Here is a 17,766-nt window from a genome sequence, read left to right as displayed (position 1 = left end):
AGCTCTGTAGCGGGGTCTGAGCCGGCCTGTGGGGGAGGGGCTGGGGCCTGTGAGGTGGGGGGGCTGTAGGGGCGGGGCCAGGGCCTAACGTGCGGGAGGAGCCGGGGCTCAGGGGTAGGGAACGCGGCTCTAATTCGATGACGGCACGCGGTGACGTCGCGGTGCGGCAGTGACGTCACCCTTGTCGCAGCGGGGCGTAGAGCGCGCGCCCCAAGCCCCGCGGGGCGGGGCCTGGCGCACGTCGCCCGCTTCCGGCGCGCGCGCAGGCCGGCGCCGGAAGCGGGGCGGGGGGGCGCGCGGCTCGGCTCGGGCGGGGGCGAGAAGATGGCGGACGGGGACAGCGGCAGCGAGCGCGGCGGCGGGTTCGGCGGCCCGCGCGGGCCGGGCCCCGAGCAGGAGACGCAGGAACTGGCCTCCAAGCGCCTGGACATCCAGAACAAGCGCTTCTACCTGGACGTGAAGCAGAACGCCAAGGGCCGCTTCCTCAAGATCGCCGAGGTGGGCGCGGGCGGCTCCAAGAGCCGCCTCACGCTCTCCATGGCCGTGGCCGCCGAGTTCCGCGACTACCTGGGCGACTTCATCGAGCACTACGCGCAGCTGGGCCCCAGCAGCCCCGAGCAGCTGGCGGCGGCCGGGCCGGGCGAGGAGGCCGGGCCGCGCCGCGCGCTGAAGAGCGAGTTCCTGGTGCGCGAGAACCGCAAGTATTACCTGGACCTGAAGGAGAACCAGCGCGGCCGCTTCCTGCGCATCCGCCAGACCATCAACCGCGGCCCGGGCCCGGGCTTCCCCGGCCCGCCCGGCCTGCAGAGCGGCCAGACCATCGCGCTGCCGGCCCAGGGCCTCATCGAGTTCCGCGACGCGCTGGCCAAGCTCATCGACGACTACGGCGGCGACGAGGAGGAGCTGGGCGGGCCGGGCGGCGGCGCGGGGCTGGGCGGGGAGCTGCCCGAGGGCACCTCCATCACCGTGGACTCCAAGCGCTTCTTCTTCGACGTGGGCTGCAACAAGTACGGCGTGTTCCTGCGCGTGAGCGAGGTGAAGCCGTCCTACCGCAACGCCATCACCGTGCCCTGCAAGGCCTGGGCCCAGTTCGGCGGCGCCTTCTGCCGCTACGCCGACGAGATGCGCGACATCCAGGAGCGCCAGCGGGACAAGCTCTACGAGCGCCGCGCCGGGCCGGCCGGGCCGGGCAGCGGCAGCGGGGCCGGCGACGACTCCGACGGGGACGACGTGGACGACGACTGAGCGGCGCCCCCGGCCGGGGAGCCGCCGCCACCCCCAGCCCCGGCCCCAGCGGAGAGAGAATCCAGCTTCACCGCAGACACCGACCGCCCCCGGCCCCTGCTGCCCGGATCCCTCCCCGGCCCCTTTCGAGATCGTGCCCCCCCGCCCCCGCCATGGAAACCAGCATCCCGGCGGCCGCGCCGCCGCCGAGCGCTTGAAGAGAAGGGAGAGGCCGCCGCAGCTATCCAGATCCGAGGGTGCAGGTCGCGATGGGGAAGGAGATCGGGCCTAGCCGGGGCGGGAGGGGAATCCCGGCAGCTTCGGGCCTAGAGTTGGGACGAGCCTGTTTCCGGACCAACGTCCATTCTGTCCTTTCCTTTGCAGACTTGTTTTCTGGGATGCAAACTGCTCCGCTCCGGGCGCTGCCGGAACCGGTCAGCGAGCGAGTTCCCGCTGGCAGCGTGCTGAAGATTAAGAGACACTTTCTTGTTTTGATTTTTTTGTTTTTAAACATGGGGGTTGCGAAGAGGTAGGTTCAAGGAAAAACAGGCATAAAGCACAAGGAAAGCTGAGTGGATTGGTTGCTGCTCACTGAAGTTCTTCCCCTTCTCTCCAAGTAAGGTGGTCTTGGAAAAGAAACAGCGTTAGCAGTAGGGAGAAGTAAGAGCCAACTCTCTTGGCTCCAGTGGGTTGACCCAGCCAATAAGTGGAATCCAGCCTGTGAGCTGGGTTTTTAAATCTTTAAACCATAACTTGGTTGAGAACAGCAACATGTGGCTACAAGTCTAGTCTGTGAAAGAATGACTGGCACAAAGTGAGACATGAGCGTCATTCATCTTCAGTGGAAATCAGTGGACATGTTCGACTATGAATCTAAACACCAAGAACCTCAGGTCCAGAAGTCCATCACTTGTTCTTTTACAAGAGTTTTTAAAAAGAGAAGAGAACTCAATCTGTTTCCTCAGTACCTCACATTGTGTTAACAGCAGAGTTGGCAAAAATGCACGGATGGATTGTTCAGAGCAGCACACAACCTGTGGGAGCTTCAGATCCATCGCTGAAAAGGAGCAGAAACAAAATGAATAAGCTCTGTGACTATAAATATACCCTAGCAGCATTTTTTACCACCTTGAAATTTCACCATAGACTGGCTACTGCCAATTCGTCCAGCTGTCGCTCCAGAATTCAGTTGGGGCTCTTTCCAGGGAGCACCACTTTAAATGGATTTTTCACTCTAAAATGATTTTTTTTTAGCTAATTGAGTCAACCCTACCCCTCCAGAAAGGTATTTCTAGACACCTAGTCGTATTCTAGTAACTTTGAACTGAATGGAGAGAGTGCTATTCATTCCAAAGTTCCAGATATTACTTGGGTGACATCATAGAATCTTTCATATTTTTTTTAAACTGTGCATGCCTGTCCTTTATTTGAGCTGCCTTTTTAATTTATTGCATACCCTTATTACCTTATTTTGTTATTACTCTACCTATACTATCTTTATTTTGTATTTATTGGAAAATAAGGAACATACAAAAGGCTTTTTTTTTTTTTTTCTTCATGCAGTTGTGGCTGGGGGGGAGAATGGGTAGGATTTTAAAAAAATAGCTTTTGAGATAGTGATAAAAATCAGTTATCAGAACATTAACCACGAGTTTGTTTCAGCCACAGACCTGTATTGTTGCCCTTTTAAAAACTAATTCTTTCCTCCTGGTGTCCATGGTAGGTCTTTTTAACACCAATGTTTAAAGATATTTTTTTTTAAAATTCTTCTCCGTTGCAAAGAACCGGGTTTCCTAAACTGTACGGGAGCAATAGTTTTTCTTGATGTTTTAATTACATCCGTATACTTGTACTGTATTTTGTACTCTAAGGCAGCTGTTTTCAATAATGTCCTGCTGTATTTACCTATGTATTTCGTTCACATGTGTTCAGTTCTTTGCTGCGGAGAACAAATTTCCACCGTTTCAGCAGACAGAAGGGCTGAGACATCACAGCACTTAAGAGTGTAGAAAACTCTGCGTAACTAATTACAGATTGCAGGCAGCAATGAGAATTTTGAAGGCTGCAGACATTGGGTGTATAGTGGTGTAATTTTTCCATTCATTTTAAAACTATGTACAATTTATGTATAGACCAACAACGTGTTTTGTTGCTTCAGTGGTGATTGACCTTTTTTGTTGCTCATCTGCAGTGAGCCAATTCACGTTTTGCGAAGATGCAGTACCTGTCCTTTTCCAGAGGATTCTATTTTTTGGCTGAATTGCAGTAACTAGCCTTACCTTTCTACTTATGTGGTAGCGACAGGGTCTTGATAGTCCCTTGCCAGTGGCTACATAAGCTATCATTAGCTGTCTAGGAAGTATGGAAGTGGACAGAAGCATGTATCATGTATGCCAAGAACACGGCCATATATGGCACCAGCTTTGGCAACCAGAAACATTTCTTCTGTAGTCATTAGACCAGATAAGTGATGTATCAATGTACAAAACTCCTATACAGCTCAGTTTGGCCTTCCAGCAAACACCAGGTGTGGTCAGAATGCAGTGTGTTTCCAGAAGAAATTTTATATTCAAAACTGTTAACCTGCCTGTATCCGACTAAGCTATCATGAAAGGTGGGTTGATAAGTCTTAACTGCTGTTGAGGATTATCTCTTCCTACAGCGGGTTCATGGCCGGTCTTCCCTCTGCAGGAAGATGGAGCCCAATTCTAGTGGCACAAGGCCATGTTGAGTATAGTGGTTCACTGACTGAGGAAATCATTCCCTGTTGTTCGGGGTGGGGCAATTGGAATCTGGAGACAGGGTAGGTGGGGCAGAAAGGAGGGAGTTTGCCTCAGAACTGCAGAATTTCTGCAGAGATTTTTAGTTTTCTATTGTACTTGGGCCCACTGAATATTTCTTGTGAGATGCAAAGAGGATCATTCAGAAATACCTATTGGGTTATAAATTAAGTGGATTGAGTCTGCTGGGGCTCCAGAAGGTCCCCATAATCCACAGCCTCTTAAAAATTGCACTGTATATTTTACAGTGCATCACTCTGACACTAATTTGTAACATGTTAGTTATTTGGATATTTAGAACAGTCCTATTTCTATAGAATCTGGCATCACAAGATTGGGACATCTTGATGTGACCGGTATATCCATTTACTCCAGGCAAGCATGTTAACTGGATTGTTTGTGGGACAATCAAACAGTTCACCTTGATCCTAAAGCAAGTCCTGTATAGTTAAAAGGGGGAGGAAATTTGCCCCATTCTTGGTGTTACTGCTTGGATCGAGAAGGTGACCTCTGCAACAAGAAGGGTTGGACACTTCTTTAAAAAAAAAAAAAAAAAAAATCCCCATAAACTTGGATTCTGTAGAAAAATGGCAAAACACCTCTGGAGAGGAGATTTCCTGAATTTATGGAACTTCAGATTTCTGTTGCCCCTGGAATGACAGTTCCAGAATGCAACTATGTCAAAGCATCTGCTGTACAAAACAAAATGTAAATCTTGTATAGCACCAAACCCTCCAATGTAAATACTCGAGGCATACAGGTATAAATTCCCGTAGCGTTACGGGTTGGTGTTCTGTTCCATAGGTGTTTGCTGCAAAAGGATTCCTGCTGCAGCAGCAGGAGCTGCCTTTAGAAAGCAGGCAGCACTGTCAGTTATCCAGGAATCCTTTTGTAATAAATCACAAGTCTTGTTAAGAGATTCAAGCTTCTGCTTCAGTTTCCCTCCCAAAAAACACGTAATTATCCTGTCTGATTTTCAAACGTTCAGGGTAAGGGGCACAAGAGGCTGGTTACAATAAATCCCCTCATATTGAGTGGCCGGTCGACGACTGCACACTTTCGATATTGTAATAGCTGAGGAGGACTTGCTAAAATGTGATCTTTTCCCATCCGAAACAAGAGTGTAGAATCTGATCTACACAAAGGATTATAAAGTGACTGACAACTCACAAACTACTTTGCTCTTGAGAGAGTGGCAGTTTCTTGATTATTATTTTTTTTTAAATTTTGGTGGAAAACTGTTCAGTGCATAGTAGTATATGCACAGACGTCTTCTCTTATGAGTGTAACAGAATTATTATGGTACTTTATCTGATGCACAATTAATCTCTCAGCAGATATTCAGTCTTGAGTCTAACGTGGGGGAGGGGAGAGGAAAATCTAGGTTTCCCTATATAAAAATGGCACTTTTTTGGCTGCAAATTGTTGTGAGTTCTTAGTAGTAAATGTTATCCCGATATGCCTCTTCTTAAGCAGGTGAACAATCTTAGTGTCTTGCCATGTGCTGTTTGCTACAAACACATTAGTATAATGAGAATAACTGATCTGATGTTAGGTTTAACTGTTTGAATTGATGAGAAGACCCCCTGGTAAATGTGTTTTTAAAAGTACAGATCCATTTAAGAATACTGCTATAAACTTGCTGTGTAAGTAATTTTAGTTGTAGACAGCATATCCTCAACCTGTTGCACTCAATTTCCTCTTCCTTGTGGAGTCAGATGCTCATATCTTTAGGCAGGTGAATGTCGAACAGCTGTGGCAGTTTCTGCATTGTGTGTATACCAGTCCGAGAGGTAATGTTGCTCGTTCGGTGTCTTCAGTAGGACGCTTGCCAGGTAAACACCCTGAACCCTTCCCCTGCTCCCTTTCCCAGCGAATGCTCTAATCTGATTCCAGGTCTTCTAATCATATTTAGGATGCCTGGGAGAACTTTGTGTTGGCAAGAATACTGTACCTAAAGCTGGGTTTTGAAAATTACCCAAGACCCATTTTATTTGTCTTTTAAAACTGCATACTGCTGAAAGAACAATTTTTTTTTGTATTGGATTATGAGGATGGGGAAGACATGACTCTGGTAAAAGAACAGAAGCCCCTTCCTCTGGTCAGGTTGTGACAAATCTCACACCTCCTGCACTTTCTGGTTTCAGCCCACACGAGAAAATACCAAAAAAGTACTGTGACAAATGCTGCTTTGCTTTGTGTGTGGTATTCTGACTGGTCAGACAGCCTTGTACTGAAACCTCAGCCCTCTTGCATGTGGTTTCCAATTCAAAGAGGTTTGGGATCAGAGGCAGGAATCGGAACATCTGAACGTGGTCACTAATTACTGCCTCTTACCCGTGTGGTAGCAATTATTTTGCCACTAGCACTTAGCTTTGGTTTTCTTACCTGTATATTGTGAATGGCTTAATACCTTGTAGTCCTATTTAAATTGTAACATGGAACGGTGCCTAGATTTCCCCCCCAAAAAACTCGTGACAAATTTTGGTCTAATCCCCTTGCCAAAATTTCTCTCCGTCTCTTTAAACTGCGAGAGAAACTCTCCCCCGTATGTTACTATGAATGCGCCCAAATTCTTCAACCTGTCTGAAGCGGTGGATTTTGTAGCAGCCTCAGTGAGTTAAAAGGAGCGAATGCACCGCAGGCTGATGGGATCTTAGTGGTTCCTGACCCTTTAAGAGTACACGAACTCCCCCACTCTTAAAGAATCTGTTGCATTTTACAGCCTGGCAGAGTCTCAGGGAAGACTTGGTACCAGAGGCACAGCGACCTTACGCTGACGAAGAAACTTGTGCTTTCAAGTGGTCTTTTGCAAGGCTCCCTTGTAATTCCAGGAGGAGTTTATTTTTTGAGTTGCATTTTTCTTAGTCATTCTCACTGCCTTCCCCTCTCCTTTTTAACCCGTGCAGCGAGTGAGCTCAAGTTTCTTCTTTTAAAAACTGAAACTCACCTGGCGATCGCATCGGAAGTTCCACAGAAGGATCATAAAAGCGATGTGCATTTGTCACAGGCGACTTGTAATATGCTGCTATCTAGCCTTAATCTCTTACGTACTGTATCTACAGAGGAAAGCAGCCCACAGGTAAGCAGTAAGGTGCTCCGCCTTTTCAAAGCTCCTGCAGGTTGCACAGAGGCTGTTTTCTTAATTACTGCTGCTCTGTGTATGGCAAGATAGAGAGAGGGAGTTGAAATTTGCAAAGAGAGCTTAATTTCCAACAGCGGCTATCACGCCTCATATTAACCTCAGAGAACTTCCAAGGCCAAATGTTTAATTTCCTGCTCTGTGCTGTGGTGAAAGGCCCATCTGGCTCGAAAATCCTGCCTTTGATTGTATGTGGGATTCACAGGAAGAATAGAGCTTAGTCTGTTTCAGTTCTTCCTGCTCCTTCCCCCCCCCTTCCATAATTGGAACAGCTGGATTCAAGCAGTGGTAACACTGTTTTAGCATAAATATATAGAGGAGTCGAAGCGGCTCTGTCTGGGATTCTATGGGTGCCATACCAGCTCTTTTTGTGTGGCGGCTGGGTGGGAGAAGTGCTCATTAGTTAACGTCACTAACATGCAACACTTCAGCCCTCCCTCCTGGTATGTTAGAAATAGAATGGGTGCTAGTGCCTATTCCGGTCTGTTACCCTGCTGTCGCTCTGGGCTGAGCCACTGAAGCCAACAGTTACACCAGTGTCAACGGGGTCCCAGATCAGAATGGGCAGGGACCTTTTATTGTGGGGAGGTAGGGAGTCCGCTCCTGAAAATATTCTGTACCGGCAACACTCATGCGCTGTCCGTCCTCCGAACGCGTTTGGCGTGCCTGCGGGACGTGATTTGATTGGTGGCTCTCATGGCTTGGCTGGTTAGAATAGTGCTGGCTGGAAAGTTAAGGAGGCAAAAAGATCAGCTTCATTTTTATGCCCCCAAGATGCGTCTCTGCTACCTCCTGCCACTGGTATTAATGTAACTCATTGCCAGGCAGCGTCTCCCGATGCTAGGTGTAGCACACAACTTCCTTTGTCCTTTGCTCGCAAGTGTCTCAACCTCTCTTGGTCGGTATTTGTGTATTTAGACGACAGCCGGAGCAGTGCAGTACTGTGAGCCTGGCCGGCGATCGGGGGAGACGCTTTGCTGGGTGGAATGTACGCTTTTAGGAGGTGGGCACATTGTTTAATTTGGTACAAGATTCATGATTGATTGTGCAAGTGACATAACGTTGATCATACTTGGATGTAATTGACCCATATATAAATATACACATGCCTGTACATTGTATACATAGAGACGTCTGTGTACATGTGTATGTATTTATCAAAACTGTTCTCTGCTCATAGTAACTGCAAACGTAGATCTACTTCTCTAAAGCTCCCCTATAAATGCTCAAAATGAATTTGTAGGAAATAGGACTGCTGTCAGGAATATCTGCTGAGAGACCAAAAAGTTCACTTTTAAGTACCTTGATTAAAGAATAAAGTTTATTCCTCGTTTATTTTTTTAATAAAAAAAAATGCACTTTAACTGGCAAAACACATGGCTGCAAGGTGCAGTTCAAACCGATGGAAACGTGAAAGTGCAGCAAACCGATCAGAAATATTCCTTTCTCACCTGTCAAGCAAAGCGCTTAAAACTATTCAAACACCTGAGTCCGAGCTGCCTGGTTTTGTCTTGCTGCCTGTTGGTTGAAGCTCAGATTCTGATTCCCTTTTTTGAGGCTAGCAGGGCTGCTTTCCAAGAGCAATGTGAACACAGCCAAGCAACAGGCTGTTGACAAAATGACGGCAGGTCCTGGATTTACCACTAGCGAACTAGCAAAGCAATTGATGAAATCAAACCATGCTAAGAAAGCCTCATGCTAGTGAGCACTCCGTACAGTAGCAGATTTTTGCAAATGGAGTTTTACAGTCTATATTTAAAAAATTGTATGTTTGTAACAAATAAAGTATGCGGAAAAGTGAATGAACCTGACATGCTGTCGTCTGCGTCATTTTAAAGAGCATGTGTCTCTCTGTGTGAGGTGGTTGGGTTGAAAGGTGGACGTTGCCAGTGACCTTAAGGGAAATGGTAGGAATTTAGAGTTTATGAAAATCCAGAGATTTTAAGGAGATGAGACCTCTTGTCTGACCTGTGCATCGCAGGCCCGGGAGTGTCACCCCTGCCCTGAGCCCAATAGCTTGCTTGGCTAAAGCACCCTCCAGTCAGCCAGCCCTGATCTAAGGACATTGAGATGGAGAATTGAGAGCTTGTTCCAATGGTTAATCACCCTCATCGAGCAAATCAAAACTTGTGCCTTAATTCTCCTTTGAATTTGTCCGGCTGTAACTTCCAGCCCCTTTCTCGGCCTCTTCTCCCCTTATAAACTGTGCTCAAGTCCCCTCTCGAGCTTGGTAAACTCACAGCCAGGCGTTTTCTCCAGCTCTTGAAGAATGCTGTGGCTCTTCGCTGCGCTCTTCCAAACATTGCCTTGGCCACAATGCCACACTGGGGAGCCCACGGGCTTGGATTCAACCAGCCACTAGGCCAGTAGTTCTCAACCGCAGGCTGCTTGCAGCCCAGGCAGCGCACCGCACTGCTGTGGCCCATGTGGCATCCTCAGTCCCAGAGGCAGTCTGTGTAGCGTGTGCGTGCGGCCCAGTGAGAACCACTGGCCGAGGCTGGTAGGTGCTGTGCTCTGCAATAGCCCCTGCACTTGGTTCCCTTGATTTCTTTAGGCCGCGTTGACAGGTGGCCGGACCCTAGCGGGGACAAGACGACCCATTACAACTGAGTTTTGTTCAGCCGAACACAGTCATATAATCCCCAGCAGTACCCGTATTGCAGAGCGAGATCTGGGCACAGGGCTGTGCCCGGTGATGTTAAACAGAGAAATCTCTGCCCAGACGTGTCTCTCCAACCTTAATACACAAATATTGGCCAGGTGCTGCTTTGGGCTTCTACCCAGAGCTTCGCCATGGTCCGTACTTCCACCATTGCGGGAGGGGAGGAGAAGAAAGCGTACAGAGCACGTGCTCTGTCACAATCTGCTAGTCCTCAGCACTGACTGGGAGCTTCAAGGGGCTGTGACTGATTCGACAGCTTCTTGCCAAGCTCCCCAGGGAAGCTTCCTCCAATTAGTGAAAACGTGGCTACGGCACAATCTCTTGTAGCTTCGCCCACCCAGGTCCTAGGCGTGGTGCCAGGGTTTGCAGAGGGTTCCTTCAAAAGCCTGGCTGCCCATCCCGTCCTTGGGCAGCTGTCAAAGGGACGGGAGCATCCTACGGCCATGCTAGATATGAAACACCCCAGCTAGGAATGCCAATGGCTCTCCCGGTCCGGGGCTGCACCAGCCAGAGGCACGGCCTGGCTGGTCCCAGGCTTGTCATATCCTTGGTCGCCTCTAGCAGGGTTCATTGGTTGTTGCTGGCCAGGGAGCTCCCTGCCCCCCGAGCGCATACAGGCGTGTGCGGTGGGAGGACGCGCGTTCACTGGACTCCCCTAATTGACAGCGCTTTGGGGGCGGAGGCCTGTGTGGCGACAGCTGGGTGGCAGATGCTGGCATTGGCCGAGAGCGGCTCTCTCAAGCACTGACGCTCACGTGTGCACAGTGCGGTTCACACGATGCTGTCGGGACGAGAGGGGAGCTAGTCTCGTGAATGTGAAGCAGCCCAGGGCTGGCCTGGGGCTCAGTTGTCCAGCCCTCGTCCTCCATGGCTGAGAGCTCAGTACCCCAGGCACCGGAGCGCTTGGCCTCTGACCAGAAGATGAAAAGTTTTATGCTCCCTGGCCCCAAGCTCTGTAAAACAAAACCCAACTTCCGGGCAGGGCTCTGGAGCAAAAGGCTCCTGTGCCATCAGGCGGCCTCCAGCACCTGGGTCTCCTGTAACTCAGCCCTAGTTCGAGCTGCTTCTCAGTGTCCTTGGGAACATGCTTCAGTTCCGTTGGGCAGGAAGCTGGTATGTTGTTGCGGGGCGGGACCTGCTTTGGCCCCTAAGGTGAGCGTGCTCGGCGCCGCGTGGCTTCCGGAGAGATTGAGTGGACGACTCGTTCCAAAGGGGGGCGCGGGTGCACGCCTGGCTCGTCTAGCAGAAGGCGCCTCACAGAGATACCGCCCCCCCACCCCGCCACGGCCAGTGTCCCCGAATCCCCGGAGAAGAGTGTGAGCATGGCTGGGCCTTGCGGCTGCCCAGCAGGGATACGGCATGTGCTGTGCCCAGGGCTTGGCAGGCGCCACGTTGGGTTGATCCATGGCCACAGCTTGGAGGGATGCCAGAGCTCAGGGAATGCCTGCTCCACTGTCTAGGACAAGGAGACTCGGCTTGTTCCCCAGGGAGCAGTGGAGCAGCCTGTAGCCCAACCCCACCGCCCCAGGACAGGAGCCAAGACGTCTGCCAGAGCAGCCAGGTGGCCCCGAGGCCCATGCTGGGCGTGACTGGCACCCGGGACATGTCACAGCTGTTCCCCTTCCCAGTCTGTTCCGCAGCCGAGCCCCCATCAGCTTGTGTCATACATGGCAGGAGTGTGTGCCACAGGGCCCCCTCCACGTTCAGCCACAGAGGCGTTGAGTCTGGCAGCCCTCGGTCTGGAGCTCACACGAGCTGCTCATGCTGCTGTGGTTGGCAGTGGGGCGATGGCTGCTGGGATCCTGTGCCTGCAATGGAAGCAGGACGTGGGTACCTTGGAGAGGGGGCAGAGAAGAGCCACGAGAATGAGTCAAGGATTAGAACCTGCCTGAGAGTGAGAGACTCACGGAGCTCCGGCTATTTCGCTTACCAAAGAGACGGTTACAGGGTGACTTGATTAGAGTCTAAATATCTACATGAGGAACGAATCGTTATCAATGGGCTCTTCCGTGTGGCAGAGTCTTACACGCCCCAGGGGCTGGCAGTTGGAGCTAGACAAAGTCAGATGTAAATTTTTACAGTGAGGGTAATTAACCATTGGAACAAATTACTGAGGCCGTGGTGGATTCTCCATCCCTGGACATCGTTAAACCCAGCTGGGCTGTTTTCCTCACAGCTCTGCTCTAGGAATGCAGGGGCAGGTCTCTGGGCTGGGCTATGGGAGGGCCTTCAGCCTAGCTGATCACACTGGTCCCTTCTGGCCTTGGGGCGTATGAATCCCTGCGCTTAGCCCCTCAGCTCCCCGGTTTAATCCTGGCTGCCCCCAGACAAGCTCACATGACTGCACCAGCAGTATGGGGGGTGCCCCCGTCCCCTCCCACGGGGTGACGGACTCCACTCCCAGCAACTCCGCTGCCTGGCAATACTCTCCCCAGGCCACGCCCCAGCGCTGGGTTCTGAGGAAAAAGGAACACGTCTGTTAGCAGAGACCAGCGTCAGGGGAGTTTGGCTCTTGGGAACAGAGGGCTCCAAACACAACACCCAGCCCCCCCGGGCCACAGCTGGAGCATCACTGCCAGGGGCTTGGCCTGGCTAATGGAAGCTGATTGCACCCGACATTCTCCAGCCTTTTCAGCCAGGCTGGCTGAGAGCCCTGTTCAGGAAGCAACTTGCTGCCCATTCGCGGCCTCAAGGAGTGGTGCTGGGGGGTTCTTGGGCCCCCAGAGGTACCAAACAAACCTGGGCTGTGCACCTCCACATAGGGGTCCCCCCCCTGCACTGTTCACCTCGTCCTGTTCCATTTCTCGGTGACCTTCTCCCCTTCCTTCCTTAGCACGGTTCAGACGGGGAGCTGGAGTCCGCTGGGAACCAGACAACACTTCATTGCCACGGACACAGATCAACGTTTCTGGCCTGGAGGAAAACCTTTCCCCTGGCTGGTGAGCAGCCCCCCGGCTGCAGACAGTAGGAACGTGGTTGTCAGCCACTGGCCATCATGCCAGAGTACTCTGGGTACCTGCATTTCACTGAGATCCATGGCCAGAGACAGGCTTTTAATAGACCTCACCTGACCCTCGTGGGAACTGGAATGAACTTACCAGACTCAGGGGATCCCGGGGACCCCCACCCACCGCCCTTTGCCAGCGGGGTTCTGGGCTCTCCGTGATGCTTTTTAATGCAGCCCAACTCAGTAAATCCCGTGTTGGAATGAGCCAGAGCGATACACAACCTCGCTCTGTGGCTACAGCACGGGGCGGGGGTGTCCTCTCTGTCCGCTGGTGGAGAAAGGTGGGGGCTGCAGCAGTTTGGTTTTCAGTCTTATAAGCAGGAGAGCCCAGCGAGGGGCCCTGCCCCAGCGGATTAAGAGGACAATCGGCCTGCAGCGCGGTACCATGCTGGTCCCAGGCGCGGCGAGAGATGCGGTGGGTGAGGTGAGAGCTGGTCTGGGTGAGGGAGACAAGCTTTTGGGTGTCCGTAGAAGAGCTCTGTAGCTCGAACACTCATAAGAACGGCCAGACTGGGTCAGACCAAAGGTCCATCTAGCCCAGTGTCCTGGCTTCTGACAGTGGCCAATGCCAGGTGCCCCAGAGGGAATGAACAGAACAGGGAATCATCCAGTGATCCATCCCCTGTTGCCTATTCCCAGCTTCTGGCAAACAGAGGCTAGGGACACCATCCCTGCCCATCCTGGCTAATAGCCATTGGTGGATCTATCCTCCATGAACTTATCTAGTTCTTTTTGAACCCTGTTATAGTCTTGGCCTTCACAACATCCTCTGGCAAGGAGTTCCACAGGTTGACTGCGTTGTGTGAAAAACCACTTCCTTTTGTTTGTTTTAAACCTGCTGCCTGTTAATTTCATTGGGTGACCCCTAGTTCTTGTGTTATGAGAAGGAGTAAATAACACTTCCTTATCTACTTTCTCCACACCAGTCATGATTTTATGGACCTCTATCATATCCCCCCTTAGTCGTCTCTTTGCCAAGCTGAAGAGTCCCAGTCTTATTAATCTCTCCTCATAAAATCTCTCGTCTCTCTCACCAATGGAAGTAAAAGCTATTGACCTCTCCGACCTGGTCTGTAAGGAAAATACTGCCCGGGAATTGGTGCCCTCTGAAGGTCCATGTTACGGCAGATCCCCCGTCTCCTCTGGCCTCCTGGGGCCCAGACTTGCTAGCTGGTTAGCGTTTGCCGTTTGCCCCCATTTCACTGGACTCACCAGCCAACCAGTCATCCTGCGCCAGGCCCCGATTGTCAGCGGTCCCACCCCATGACGGGAACAGAGCTGGCTCGGGATCACACAACCCCTCCCTGCCGTCTGCTGTGGGAGCTCATGCAAGACACCCTAGGCTGGAGCTGTCGAAATGCTGGACCGAAGCCGGCCCGTAGCTCAGCCCAGGGCTCTGTTCTGGCCAGTTTCCTGCTAGCGACGGGCTGGTACCGAGGTGAAAGAACCCTCCCAGGGAACAAGTGTGGAGTAACCTGCCCCTGGGCAGTGTCTGTTCAGGACAGTTTATGCTGGAGCTGGGCCAGCATCCATTTTCATCATCCATTTAACTGGCTGCACCTCGTGGGGATCCTGCTGCCCTTGGCTCTGATGCTATCCAGTGGCAGGGAGTTCCACAGGCAACAGGGAAGATGGAGCGCAGAAGGCACAGCTGTGCTGGCCAGGTGGTGTGCGGGTTTCCATCTGTGGCCAAGCCCCCTCCTCTGATGCAGACACTGGGCCATTGCTCTGACAATATTCTGGCTTCCCAGAGGCCCCGATTCTGCCCAAGTTCCCTCCGCTCAGCCTGTTGGAGGGGGGCAGGCTCTCCCGTGAGGTGTCCTTCAAACACTCACAGAACGTCACTGGCAGCTGCTAGCAATGAATTGTCGTTTGTGTTCTGCTGGCACCTGAAGGTCTCAGCTGTGATCTGGGCCCTGCGTGGAGTGGGACGGGCCCTACCCCAGGGCGAGGGGGCAGTGGCTGGGCAGGGGCACCCGGCAGCTCCATGGTAGAGAACCCAGATGTCCTGAGGCCCCAGTGCCTGCCCTGCCGGCTTGAGCCTGCTGGCTCTCCTGCCCCTCCCCCCACTTTGGCCAGGTGAAGGTTCAAGGCTCAAGGCCCAGGTCTCCTGGAGCGGCTCCGGCTCTGGGAGCAGGGTGGGGGCAGGGCTGGGACACAGCTCCGTGTGCAGAGCTCCGACTGCGCCAGGACTGCAGCTGGAGCTGCAGGAACAGATTGATTTGTGTTACGTGCAGAGTGAATTACTTCAGTGCTCGTAACCAGGAGAGATGAACAGCCCCTACCCCAGGCCACGGCAACGCACCCGGCACCTGCCTGCCCTGCGGCACTCTGCTGCATGGGGCCAGCTTCCCCACCCCCCCAGCTCGGCTGGTACCCCTCACTCCCGACCCGCAGCCCCTGCAGCCCTGGGCTCCTGGCCCCCTGGAGCTCTGCTGGTGCCCCTCACTCCTGACCCGCAGCCCCGGGCTCTCCTCCAGCTCTACTGATGCCCCCTCATCCTGACCCGCAGCTCCCCCACCCCCCAACAACAATGTAATTGTGGAGCAGGAAAACGAAATCACCAAGACTAACTTGCCACAGCTGATCTGAGGGGCCCGTTGCTGAGGGGTCCCGGCTGTTCTCCGCCTGCTCTGGGCAGCCGCCTGTGGTCCCAGCCCAGCAGCAGAAGGGGCTAGTGATACTTACAAGCCCCTGTCGGGCTCTGCCAATCGATGAGCCGTTTATTAATGGGCGGGGCCATTAGGGTTACTCAAAGCCACTGAGGAATTGGGTGGATGAATTTCCCCTTTTCCCCGTGTGCTAATTGCTGCTTGTGTGTCCCGGCGACTGGCCCGGGCTGGGCAGGGGGGTCTGCCCCCAAGTGGCTTGGCTGGGCCTGTCTGGGGTCATGCGGCATTGGTCGGTTCGGATTGGATGCGTCGGCTCCTGGGATTGTTTCTGGGCCCTGGTGAGGCGAAAGCAGCGCTGAGAACGGTGCATTTTTCCTGAGTTTCAAATGGGTTTTTCGGCAGCCGTCGCCTGCTCGGGGCCGGCCTGGCTGGGCCTCTGGCACAGCATGGCAGGGAGGGGCTGGGGGCAGCTGGGCTCTGCCGTGGGGCTGCAGACGCACCCTGAGGCTCCCTCCCCCCGGCTGTGCTCTAGGGGTTAGTCCAGCCCTGCCCCGGCCCTGACAAAGCTCCAGCTCTTGCTCAGCTGCAGAGAAGCCGCTGGGTTCATTCGAGGTGAGAGCCGGCTTGTCGCAAGGCGCCTGCGCAGTGAACAAATTGCTGCTGAATTCAGCTGGGGGAGGTGAGGGGAGGGAGGGGAGGGAGGGCACATCTGCACTCGTGTGTGTGCGAGACCATCATGATCATCTCGTCTGACCCCTGCAGAGCACAGGCCCGAGACCCGCCCACGATAATCTGTTCGAAAACAGCCACTCGTGTTAATCCACCACGGGCCCCCCGGGTAGTTACTGTCACTGGTACAAACGTGCGCCTTGGTTCCAGTCTGTTTGTCGAGCTTCAGCTTCCAGCCCTTGGATCGTGGGAGACCTTCCTCTACCAGGCTGCAGAGCCCAGTATGAAATCTTTGTTCCCCCTGTAGATACAAGTCAACCTTTAACCATCTCTGTGTTACACTAAAGAGCTGGACTCAAGGGGCTCGGTCGCTGTAGGGCCGGTTTTCCAGCCCTTTCACCAAGGCGGCACAGGGACATTTCAGGCTTTTGAAGGGGCCCAGTCTGGAGGGGCTCGTTCTCCCTGCCTGCCCCCCTGCTTGCCCCCACGCCCGGGGGCACGCCCCAGCCTTTCCTCAGGCTTGTGGATCTTCTCTGCCCCCTCTCCAATTTATCAACATCCTGCTTGAATTGTGGGCCCCAGAACTGGGCACCGGATCTCAGCAGCCGTCGCACCAGCTCCAAACACAGAGGTGAGACAACCTCTCCGCTTCTACCCGAGATTCCTTTCTTTGTGCAGCCCAGGCTGGGGCTGGGGCTGGGGGCTGGTGCGTGTGTGTTTGTGCGGGCGGGGGGGGCATTTTTGTGCAGGGTGTGTGTGTTTGCGAGCAGGTGCCTGCGGGAATGGCGCCTCTCCGCACTGTTCCCAGGGACGCTGCTTCCCCTCGGCCCCTCGCCCCGGCAGACGCCCCCGGGGATCGTGCCCAGCCCCCCCAGCTGGCATTCGCCGAACTGCTCAGCGCCTGAATGATTCCCGAGGGAGGAAAAGCTGCGGAGCCGAGCACAGGCCCAGCTGACGCAGCCGAGCTGCAGCCTGGCTGCTATATATAGCCCTGCGCGTCCGGGTGGGAACTGGGCTCATCTGAGGACATGGTGCGGGAGCCGAGCCCCCTCCCGTCGCCGTCCTCGCCCAGGCAAACTAGGTCACGTAGAATCAGTGGTGCTTTCTGGTCCCTGCCTGCTCCTTCGGCTGCCTCTCCTCCTCCTCGCCTGGAGCTTGGCCCAGCCCAGGGCTTCACTCTGCTGCTGCAACAGGATTTCAGAGGCTCTCCAAGGATCCTCCCGCGCCCCCCCCTCCCCTCCCCCCCCCCGGCTGAATGCAGGGGCTGAGGTGCCTGCAGGGCCGCTGAGAGCAGACGGTGCCCGGTGCTGGCTCCCCGAGGGCGCTGGCTGGGGGCCCCCTTATGTAGCTCTCCCCGTCCCGGGCACGGAACCCCACAGCTCACACATAACGACCCAACAGGGGCAGCAGGCGGGAACAGCCAGGGAGGGACAGGGACATGCCCGAGGTCACCTAGCAGGGTCCTGGCAGAGCAAGGCTTAGAAGCCAGATCTCCCAGGCCTGGACAAGACCACACTGCCTCAGCCTGTGCGATGCCCCTCACTCCTGACCCACAGCCCCTGCTAACCCAGCCCTGGGCTCCTCCCCACTCCCAGCTTTGCCAGTGCCCCTCACTCCTGACCCGCAGCCCCTGCTAGCCCAGCCCTGGGCTCCCCACAGCATCACCGGTG

At 53.7% G+C, this 17,766-nt stretch overlaps 1 protein-coding gene across 1 annotated transcript; it reads left to right on the top strand.

Moving 5' to 3' along the window:
* The first annotated feature begins 322 nt into the window (after positions 1-322).
* On the top strand, positions 323-3,132 carry LOC112124830 (transcriptional activator protein Pur-beta). The gene has a single exon (XM_024223300.2). It carries the CDS (start codon positions 325-327, stop codon positions 1,243-1,245), a length of 921 nt encoding a protein of 306 aa, XP_024079068.1. The 5' UTR covers positions 323-324; the 3' UTR covers positions 1,246-3,132.
* The last annotated feature ends 14,634 nt before the right edge of the window (positions 3,133-17,766 follow it).

The sequence above is a fragment of the Terrapene carolina genome, unplaced genomic scaffold (assembly GCF_002925995.2).
Source record: "Terrapene carolina triunguis isolate 2854851 unplaced genomic scaffold, T_m_triunguis-2.0 Scaffold49, whole genome shotgun sequence".
Classification (NCBI taxonomy): domain Eukaryota; kingdom Metazoa; phylum Chordata; order Testudines; family Emydidae; genus Terrapene; species Terrapene triunguis.
Note: the sequence above shows the minus strand (reverse complement) of the source record. Positions and strands in the feature narration are given on the sequence as shown.

Excerpts from the sequence above, each read along its gene's own strand:
- LOC112124830 (XM_024223300.2), top strand. The coding sequence starts at position 325 with ATGGCGGACGGGGACAGCGGCAGCGAGCGCGGCGGCGGGTTCGGCGGC.